At 45.8% G+C, this 10,849-nt stretch overlaps 1 protein-coding gene across 1 annotated transcript in view; it reads left to right on the top strand.

The window, feature by feature from the left end:
* ttn.1 (titin, tandem duplicate 1) overlaps nucleotides 1-10,849 on the top strand; it is a 192,133-nt gene that overhangs the window by 163,084 nt on the left and 18,200 nt on the right. Inside the window, 16 exon segments of the mRNA XM_070915106.1 lie at nucleotides 91-387; nucleotides 704-1,291; nucleotides 1,421-1,723; nucleotides 1,851-2,147; nucleotides 2,242-2,529; nucleotides 2,679-2,984; nucleotides 3,249-3,551; nucleotides 3,634-3,939; nucleotides 4,066-5,829; nucleotides 6,023-6,316; nucleotides 6,503-6,787; nucleotides 6,895-7,194; nucleotides 7,318-9,384; nucleotides 9,558-9,860; nucleotides 9,962-10,267; nucleotides 10,481-10,771. Of these exon segments, the coding sequence (XP_070771207.1) occupies nucleotides 91-387; nucleotides 704-1,291; nucleotides 1,421-1,723; nucleotides 1,851-2,147; nucleotides 2,242-2,529; nucleotides 2,679-2,984; nucleotides 3,249-3,551; nucleotides 3,634-3,939; nucleotides 4,066-5,829; nucleotides 6,023-6,316; nucleotides 6,503-6,787; nucleotides 6,895-7,194; nucleotides 7,318-9,384; nucleotides 9,558-9,860; nucleotides 9,962-10,267; nucleotides 10,481-10,771 (8,298 nt within the window).

Genomic DNA, 10,849 nt, shown 5'->3' with positions numbered 1-10,849 from the left:
ACTTTTTAAATGTTGTAGCTGTTGATTTTATACAACCTTTATCATGTTGACAAAATGTGCTTCATGAAAATGTCCTACTGTCTGTTACAGAGGTACCAAGTCCACCCATGAAACTTGGAGTTGCAAATGTGACCAAGGACAGCATTACGATTGCCTGGACAAGACCAGAATACGATGGTGGTAGCAGAGTCACTGGTTACCTTATTGATGCCATGGAGAAAGGACAGACCAAGTGGGTGAAGTGTGCCACTGTGAGGACCATGACCCACACCATCAAGAGCCTGAGGGAGGGTGCTGAGTACTTCTTCAGAGTCCGTGCTGAGAACCATGCCGGACTGAGTGAACCAAAGGAGATGATCGTACCCGTTATTGTCAAGGAAATACATGGTATTATCTCTAGCCTTACTACTACATTTTGATATTGGTTATGTTATTCATATTTAGTTCATATATAATTTATATTGCCCCTAGAAAACATGATGTCATGCATAAATAATAACAATTTTATGGATGGATTCATTTTTCTCAAAGGTAATACATGATGTAAAATAATGACTGGAAATGCTGTATTTCCATGTAATGAAAATGTATTTTTATACTGATACTTTTTGAAAAGGCATGTCATTTTTGGAAAACGCAATTTGATGGGGGTACTAGTTTTAATGTGACATTGCTTATAACATTCCTCTTATTTTTTCAACAGAGGCTCCAGATTTTGACCTGAAGAACTACCCTAAGAATACAGTTTATGTGAGAGCAGGATCCAACCTAACCTTTGAGATTCCTCTCACCGGCAGACCCATGCCTAAGGTGACCATTTCCAAGAACAATGTTGTCATCAAGGGATCCAAGAGGTTGTTAACAGAAGTAACTCCTGACAGTTTAATCATCACCCTAAATGAGAGCATTTCAAGTGATGCTGGCAAATATGAAGTCACCGCCTCAAATGCAGGAGGTACCACCAAGATCTTCATTATCTTTGTTGTGCTGGACAGACCCGGACCTCCTGTTGGTCCAGTCGAGATTGGGGAGGTTGGAGAGACCACAGTATGTCTGAAATGGGCTCCTCCTGAGTATGATGGTGGCAGCCATGTTAGCAACTACATTGTTCTGAAACGTGAAACCAGCACTCCTTCCTGGGCAGAGGTGTCAACTAGCATTGCCAGAAGCTCAATCAAGGTGACTAAGCTGACCAAGGGAGAGGAGTATCAGTTCAGAATCAAGGCTGAGAATCGCTACGGTGTCAGCAACCACATTGACAGCAAGCCAGTCATGATAAAGCTTCCATACAGTAAGTCAATATACTTGAATGCAAGACAAAAAATAGGTGTAGCTTTGATGACTTGATCACATTTTTGTTGATTACAAACTGATGTATGTGGAGGAAAAATAATACTCACATGAATGCTGTCCATTACAGCCATTCCTGGACCTCCATCCACACCATGGCTCGGCTTTGTGTCTAGAGAGAGCCTGACAGTCTGCTGGAATGAGCCAGTCAATGATGGTGGAAACCCTGTGATTGGATATCATCTCCAGATGAAGGAGAGGAGTAGCATCCTCTGGCAGAAGGTCAACAAGACAGCAATCTCAGGAAACCAGTGGCGAGTCACAAACATTTGCCCTGGCCTCATCTATGAATTCAAGGTGGCAGCTGAAAATGCTGCTGGTGTTGGAAAGATGAGCAAAACCTCTGAAGAGGTGCTTGCTATTGATGCCTGCGGTAAGTGTTTCTAATTATCTCCAGTTTTAAGGAGATCCACAACCATAAATATGGTTATAGAGCTTACACTAAAAACTATTTAATGTTGTTTCATTAAAATTGCATCTTTCTTACTTTAATGTTACAGAGCCCCCAGCAAATGTTCGTATCACAGAGGTCACCAAGAACTCAGTCAGCCTAAGCTGGCAAAGGCCTCCATACGATGGTGGCAGCAAGATTACTGGCTACAGTCTGGAGAGAAGAGAAGCTCCCAATGGCAGATGGGTGAAGGCCAACTTCACAAACATCATTGAGATGGGCTTCACTGTATCCGGACTCAACCAGGATGAGTCTTATGAGTTCAGAGTATACGCCAAGAATGCTGTTGGGTCTGTCAGCAACCCATCTCTCATTGCTGGTCCAGTGACTTGTGTCGACGCATGTGGTGAGTTATTGATTCATATCTATGGTTACTTGTCTTGTTTACTTTTATTGGATTTATTTATAGATTATTTAAATTAATATCCTATGTCCCACAGGTGCCCCAGCCATTGACCTTCCTCCAGAATATCTGGATGTGGTTCAGTACAAGGCTGGAGCTTCAGTTAAGCTTAGAGTTGGAATCATTGCCAAGCCTCTGCCAACCATTGAGTGGCTCAAGGATGGAAAAGAGCTGGTAGCAACCTCTACCATGTCTGTTGAAAACACAACTGACTCTTCTGCTATTCTGATCAAGGATGCAACTCGCCTTCATACTGGCTCATATGAGGTCAAGATCAAGAATGTTCTGGGCTCGGCATCTGCAACAATCAGGATTGAAATCCTAGGTATTTAGAAATTCTTGTCTCACACCCTCATATGTCCATAATTCCGAATTCCTAATCAATTTGAATCCAGATATTCTAACTTAAAAAAAGTCTGCCACCATCCCTGTATTTAATGTTCATATGCTCTTCCTTTTTTCCCCTCTCCTTAGACAAACCTGGACCCCCAGCTGGCATCATTAACTTCAACTCCATCACAGCAGACAAAATCATATTCAGCTGGGAGCCTGTGCCCGAATCTGACCAGGGAGGTTTCAAGGTGACCCACTACATTGTTGAGAGGCGCGAAACCAGCCGAGTGGTCTGGTCAACAGTTTCAGACAAGCACGAGCAGACACATGTCACTGTCGGCAAACTGGTACGCGGAAATGAATATGTGTTCCGCGTTATGGGTGTTAATAAGTATGGAGTTGGAGAGTCACTGGAGTCTGAGCCTGTCATCGCTAAAAACGCCTTTGGTAAGTTTTGGGCTGTTGAACGCTGTGGATATGATTATTAATGTGAATAAGTCATAGTAGGTTTTATGATTGAGCTTCTACAGTTGTCTAGTTCTTTACATTTTCACACCAAATAATTACTCTGCAGCAATTATCCCATGTCTTTGTCATCGTTTTTCCAAATTCTTTGCTTTCATGAGAAAAAAATTTAGAACATTTTTCATCAAGGTTGTTACTTATATTATAATTTGTATATTCTTAATGTGTTTGTTATACATTTTATAGTAACTCCTGGGCAGCCTCATACTCCTGAGGTGAATACCATCACCAAGTCCACCATGGTGGTAGAATGGGAAAAACCAGGTGTAGATGGAGGTAGCACCGTGACAGGCTACTACCTGGAGAGACGCGACAAGAAGAGCTTGCGCTGGATTAGAGTTTACAAAGACCCTGTCACTGACATCAAACAGACTATCTACCATCTGACAGAAGGAAACGAGTACCAATATCGTGTGTGTGCCATTAACAAGGCTGGAGAGGGACCGTTCTCTGATTTATCAGACTACTACAAGGCGGCTGACCCAGTTGGTAAGTGGTCTAACATTCACAGACTTCCAACAAAAACAAGAAAAAAGTACATCCCCACCTAACAAATACATTTTACTTACAGATACACCAGATGAGCCTTGCAAGCTGAAGGTGGTGGACTCCACCAAGACATCCATAACTTTGGGTTGGTCCAAGCCAGAATGGGATGGAGGCAGTGAGGTTACCAGCTACATGGTGGAGAAGCTTGTTGAAGGAGAGCAAGAATGGGCTAAGATTACCTCCAAGGGAGAGGTCAAGACAACAGAGTACACAGTTCACGACTTAAAACTAGATGTCAACTACTATTTCAGAGTCTCTGCTGTAAACTGTGCTGGCCGTGGAGAGCCTCTGGAGATGACTGAGCCGGTGCAGGCAAAGGATATCCTGGGTAAATTAATCAGTGACATTGAAAATGTGAAGTGTGTTCAGTTTACAACACGTATGTCTTTGGTCTTATCTTGCTCGCGCATAGCAGTCCCTGTTTGACCTTGATTGTGTTTCATGATTTTCACAGAGGAGGCCCAGATTGATTCGGATGTGGCCATGAGAACTCACTACATTGTGAAGGCTGGCAAGGATGTGGAGCTGTCTGTTCCTCTGAAGGGCAGACCTGCTCCAACTGCTTCCTGGAGCAAGGGAGAAGAATGCATCGATTGCAACCCCAAATATGAGTTCCACCACTCAGACACTACCACATGCCTTGTTATGCGTGAGGTGACCAGGCTTGACACTGGAAAGTACATTGTAAAGATAGAGAATGGTGTGGGAGAGCCCAAGACACTGACCCTGTTTGTGAAGGTTCAGGATACTCCAGCTCAGTGCAGGAATCTCATCCTGAAGGATGTGACCCGTGGAAAGGTCACTCTCTGCTGGGAGCCTCCACTCCTCGACGGCGGTGCTGAGATCACAAACTACGTTGTTGAGAAGAGGGACTCCTCCAAGAGATCCTACTCTGCAGTGACAAGCAAATGCATAGACACAACATTCACCATCGAAGATCTTTCTGAAAAGACATCCTTCTTCTTCCGTGTGTTAGCAGAGAATGAGAACGGTGTTGGTGATCCATGTGAAACACTTGAGCCCATGAAGGCTACAGAGACTCCAGGACCAGTCAAGGAGGTCTCTATGAAGGATTCATCCAAGACTTCTGTCACTCTGCAGTGGCTGAAGCCCGATTATGATGGTGGCAGTATCATCTCTGACTACATCATTGAGAAGAAGCTCAAGGATGAGGAATGGTCATTGGGAGGAACCAGCAGACAGTGTGAGTTTGAGGTGAAGAAACTCAAGGAGCACTCAGACATGTTCTTCAGAGTTGCCGCCAGAAATGAGAAGGGACAGGGTGACTTTGTTGAGATTGGGCCTATCAAGGTCATTGACTACATCATAACACCTGAGGCAAACCTTGCAGAGTACCCAGATGGCAGCATAAGTGTTCGCCTGGGTCACAATGTGCACATTGAGTTGCCATACAAAGGTAAACCCAAACCTTCTGTACTGTGGTTGAAGGACAACCTGCCTCTGAAGGAGAGTGACCAAGTCCGCTTCAAGAAGACAGAAAACAAAGCCACTCTGATGATTAAGAATGTGAAGAAGGAGAATGAGGGCAAATTCACCCTGACCCTTGACAATAAGGTCAACAGGAGATCCTTCCACATCCATGTCATCACACTTGGACCACCATCAAAGCCTGTTGGACCCATCCGCCTGGATGAAGTGAGAGCTGAGAGCATCATGATCTCCTGGGATGAACCTAATGACGACGGTGGTGGAGACATCACCTGCTACACTGTGGAGAAGCGTGACACCTCTCAGTCTGACTGGAAGATGGCATGCTCCAGTGTACAGGGAACTCAGTTCAAAGTCCCCAACTTGATCAAGGGTGTCCAATACCAGTTCAGAGTGTGTGCTGAGAACAGATACGGTGTAAGCGAGCCTCTGGTCTCACAGATGGTCATTGCCAAGCACCAGTTCAGGCCTCCAGGCCCACCAGGCAAGCCTGTTGTGTACAATGTCACCAATGATGGCATGACCATCCAGTGGGAGAAGCCCATCTATGATGGTGGTACCCCCATCCAGGGCTTCCATGTGGAGAAGAAAGAAAAGAACAGCATCATGTGGCAAAAGGTGAACACTGTGCTGGTCAAAGAAACAGATTACAGGATCTTGGGACTCATTGAAGGCCTCGAGTACTCCTTCAGAGTCTACGCCCAGAATGATGCTGGCTTCAGTCGAATGAGTGATGAGAGCAAGCCAACCATGGCTGTCAGTCCTGTTGGTGAGTGCTTATTCAGACAATTACATTATTCTGTTTCCTTGTTACACTTACATACATCCTATTGGAACTATAATAAGTTGAGCAAAATCATTTCTGCTCTAAAACCTGACTAACAATTAGTTAGAATGAAACCACTTGATAAGTGGCTTGGTCAAACAAAAATCATTTAAAATATGTATTTCATGTCTTTCAGATCCTCCTGGCCAGCCCGACTACACTGATGTGACTAGTGACTCAGTGACCCTGAAATGGGATGCACCCAAACGTGATGGTGGTAGCAAGATTGCCAGCTACAGCATTGAGAAACGCCAAGGACATGGTCGCTGGTTCAAGGCCAACTTGACAGATGTACACGACTGCCAGTACACTGTCACTGGGTTGGCAACAAATGAGCGCTATGAGTTCAGAGTTATTGCCAGAAATGCCATTGGTGTCGTCAGCCCTCCCTCCAACTCCTCTGGCTTGATTGTGGTCAGAAGTGAGAATGGTGAGTAATGCAAAAAATTCAGATGTAGAGAAGGGGGCTTGTGATTGAAATATTAGCAGTTTAAATTTCAGAACTGGTGAGTAAATGTTGAAGGACACTGCATTCAGTAAAATTAAGTAAGTTTTAAGCTCAATGTTTTAAAGCTACATACCATATACTAATGCCTTCCCTTTTCCTCTCAACTAGCTCCTCCAAATATTGAGTTTGGCCCAGAGTACTTTGAGGGTTTGACAGTCAAGGCAGGGGAAAACATTAGGCTGAAGGTGACCATCACCGGACGCCCTGTTCCCAAGGTCGTCTGGTACAGAGACAGTGTGGAGGTTACCAAAAAAATGATGGACATAATCAACGTAGCTGGATCCAGCACCCTGTTTGTTAGGGATGCTGATCGTACACACCGCGGCCTCTACACTGTCGAGGCTACCAACGGATCTGGAAGCAAGAAGGAGAACATCCTTGTTCAAGTCCAAGGTATGCAGTTTTGACATTTTTCTCCTTATATTACAGGACAGTTGTTTACACCACTGTATTTATATATTTCTATTCTAACTTCAATCTCACACACCAACATAATGCAGACACACCTGGGGAGCCAGTAGGACCCATCACTTTCAGCCACATCTCAGAGGGCAAGTGCACTCTGTCTTGGAAGTCACCGGAGAATGACGGCTGCTCCGAAATTTCACATTTCATCATTGAGAAACGCGAGACCTCCAAGATCTCCTGGGCCTTGGTGTCTGATGAATGTAAGGAGTGCACTTTCAATGCAACCAAGCTCATCAAGACCAATGAGTACCAGTTCAGGGTCTCTGCTGTTAACAAGTTTGGAGTTGGCAGACCTTTGGAATCCAGCCCCATCATTGCACAGCTGCAATACAGTAAGTGGGAAGTTGGAAAGGCTTTTTTAATTTAATATTTAAGACAGAAAAATTAGATTTTTATGTTTTCGATATTAAGTCAATGCAGACATTGTTCTCATCTATCAAAATTGTTTCCCTCAGCTACTCCTGATGCTCCAGGCACTCCCGACGCTACTGAGGTGACAGGAGAGAGCATCACTCTGTCCTGGACCCCTCCAAAATCTGATGGTGGAAACCCCATTCAGTATTACATTCTGGAGAAACGAGAAAAGAAGACTGTCCGGTTCTACAAGGTGATTGCCAAGAAGCCCATCGTCGAATGTGCTCACAAGGTGCTCCACCTGACAGAGGATATGGAATATGAGTTCCGTGTGATGGCCGTGAATGATGCTGGTGTTGGAGCTCTTAGCAACATCTCTATGCCTATCAAAGCTGCCGAACCAAAGGATATTCCTTGTGCTCCATCTGTGATCTGTGTGTCCGACTCCACCAACACCTCCATAAGCCTGGAATGGACCAAGCCTGCAGACGATGGAGGCATGGAGATCCTGGGCTACATTATTGAGATGGTGAAGGGAGAAGAGACAGAATGGAAGAGAGTAAATGAGCAGCTGGTGGCAGAAACAAATTACGTGGTGACGGGTCTACAGACAGGAGCTGAGTACAAGTTCCGTGTTGCAGCTGTCAATCACGTGGGTAGAGGCGAGGACAAGGAGACTCCAGAGCCTGCTCAGGCTGTAGACAGGCTAACAGCACCACAGGTGGATATTGACGCCACCTTCAAGCAGACACACATTGTCAAGGCTGGAGGTTCTGTGTGCCTGGGTACCTACTTCAGAGGAAAGCCAATTCCCACTGCCACCTGGGTGAAGGAAGAAGGAGAGCTGGGTGTCATGTCAGAGATCACAACTACAGATGGCTACAGTTCTCTAAGTATTGAGAACTGCTCAAGAAACGATACAGGCAAATACACTGTTAACCTGGAGAATGCTAGTGGCAGCAAGGCCATTACATTCACTATAAAGGTCATGGACACTCCTGGGCCTCCTCAGGCTGTTGCCTTCAAGGAGGTGTCCAGAGGCTCAGTCACTCTTATCTGGGAGCCTCCTCTCAATGATGGTGGAGCCAGAATCCATCACTATATTGTTGAGAGACGCGAGGCTAGCCGCCGCACTTGGCAGCAGTCTGGTGGCAAGTGCACGCAGCATATGCTGAAAATTCAGGACCTGCTGGAGGGAGTGCCATACTTCTTCAGAGTCGCAGCCGAGAACCAGCACGGTGTGGGTGAGCCGTTTGAGCTGACTGAGCCTGTCATTGCCACCGCAGAGCCAGCATCTCCAAAGAGAATGGACATCCTAGACACCACAGACAACTCTGTGTCATTAGGCTGGCTCAAACCAGAGCATGATGGTGGTAGCCGCATCCAGTGTTATGTCATTGAGGCTAAGCCAAAGGGTACAGACAAATGGGTAGTTGTTGGCAATACCAATAATCTCACCTATGTGGTTGAAAGGCTCAACAAGGGCGATGAGTATGACTTCCGCGTGAAGGCTAAGAATGAAGCCGGCTACAGCAAGCCCAGGGAAACTCTGGCTCCTGCACTAGTCAAAGAGCCTCACATTGAACCTGTTGCTGACCTCAGCGAGATCACCAACCAGCTCATCACAAGCAGGTCTGGCAGTACTTTCACCATTGACGTTCCCATCAGTGGCAGACCTGCTCCTAAGGTCACCTGGAAGCTGGAGGAGATGAGGCTGAAGAGCTCAGACAGAGTCTGCATCAAAGTAACTAAGGACAGAACCAGTATCTCGGTCAAGGAGGCCATGAGAGGAGATGGTGGTAAATATTACCTGACTCTGGAGAATGTGGCAGGAACCAGGACCTTCACTATTGAAGTTAATGTCACAGCAAGACCCAGTCCTCCAACCGGACCCATCGAAATCTCATCCATCTCCTCGGAGTCCTGCGTCATTAACTGGCAACCACCAGAGGATGATGGTGGCACTGACATCACCAACTACATCGTGGAGAAACGTGAGTCTGGCTCCACCGCCTGGCAGCTGATCAACTCCAGCGTAAAGCGCACATCTCTCCACGTCAGTCACCTGACCAAGTACATGCAGTACACGTTCAGGGTCTCTGCCGAGAATAGATTTGGTGTCAGCAAGCACACTGAGTCTGAGACTATTGTCGCAGAGCATCCTTTCAGTAAGTACTACTCCATAAACTAACTTTTTAACTTATTCACCAATTTTATGAAGAACCATATACACATTTTGAAGTATTTCTTAGACTGTAAAGGCCTGTAAAAATGTATGTCTGAATCAAGTTGGAATTTAGTTGACTGTACTTAACAACAAAATCTCATTTTTCAATCACAGCACCTCCTGGCCCACCAACAAAGCCTTCAGTCTTCAATGTCTCGGCTAACACAATGACCCTGAAATGGGAGGAGCCCTATCATGATGGTGGAAGCAAGGTGACGGGCTACTGGATTGAAAAGAAGGAGAGGAACAATATCCTGTGGGTGAGGGAGAACAAGATCCCTTGCTTTGAGTGCTACTACAAGGTGGAGGGTCTGGTCGAAGGCCTGGAGTACCAGTTCAGGGTCTATGCCATGAACAGTGCTGGGCTGAGCAAAGCTAGTGAGGCCTCCAAGGGAGCAGTTGCTCAAAACCCAGTTGGTGAGTTTTAACACAGTTACTTTAGTTACTATTCAGTGGCTTTTTATTTAATGCTCCATTGCTCCAACATGCCTGACGAAATTTCCTGGTGTGTTTTTTAGATCCACCAAGTAAGCCAGAAGTCACAAATGTTACAAGAACCACTGTCTCCCTCAAATGGTCGGCTCCACTGAATGACGGTGGCAGTCCCGTTGTGGGCTACATCATCGAGCGTAAGCCGTACACTCTGACCGGTGAGGGCCGCTGGCTCAAGTGTAACTACACCAATGTGACAGACACTTTCTACACTGTCACTGCCCTGGGAGAGGGAGAGCCTTATGAGTTCAGAGTCATCGCCAAGAATGCCAACCAGGTCTTCAGCAAGCCCTCCGAGTCCACTGGCTCTGTGCAGTGCAAGACCGACTTTGGTAAGATCTGCATCTGTAATCGTTATACAATACCACCAATACAGCACACTTTCACACATCTGACGTTAACAATTCCTAAATAAAATGATAGATTAAACAGTCTGCTATTTCCTGTAGATTTAATTCAATGTGCATATATTACAGTCCCAACAAAGGAGTCCTGCCTTATTAATTAATTGTTTTATGACCATGTTCCTTTTTTCCACCCAACAGAGCCTCCAAAGGCCCAACTGGATAGCAAACTCCTGTCTGAAACCGTGAAGGTCAGAGCTGGTTCAGACCTGGTTCTGGACGCTGCAGTGGGAGGCAGGCCTGACCCCAAGGCTTCCTGGTCTAAGGGCAACAGGGAGCTGGAGTTGTGTGAAAAGTACCACCTACAATATACCCCCACCAGGGCCATGGCCATCATCAAGTTCTGTGACAGAGATGACACGGGAAAGTACATCCTCACAGTCAGGAACGTCAGCGGAACAAAGACTGCTGAGGTCAACGTCAAAGTGCTTGGTAAGTGAGAGTGCTTTGGTTTTCAAGCATTTCAAGCAATTTTATGCATTACTACTACTAATACTTGAAGTATTCATT

The sequence above is a fragment of the Enoplosus armatus genome, chromosome 11 (genome assembly GCF_043641665.1).
Source record: "Enoplosus armatus isolate fEnoArm2 chromosome 11, fEnoArm2.hap1, whole genome shotgun sequence".
In the NCBI taxonomy this organism is placed as follows: domain Eukaryota; kingdom Metazoa; phylum Chordata; class Actinopteri; order Centrarchiformes; family Enoplosidae; genus Enoplosus; species Enoplosus armatus.
This window is presented reverse-complemented; position numbering and strand designations above follow the sequence as displayed.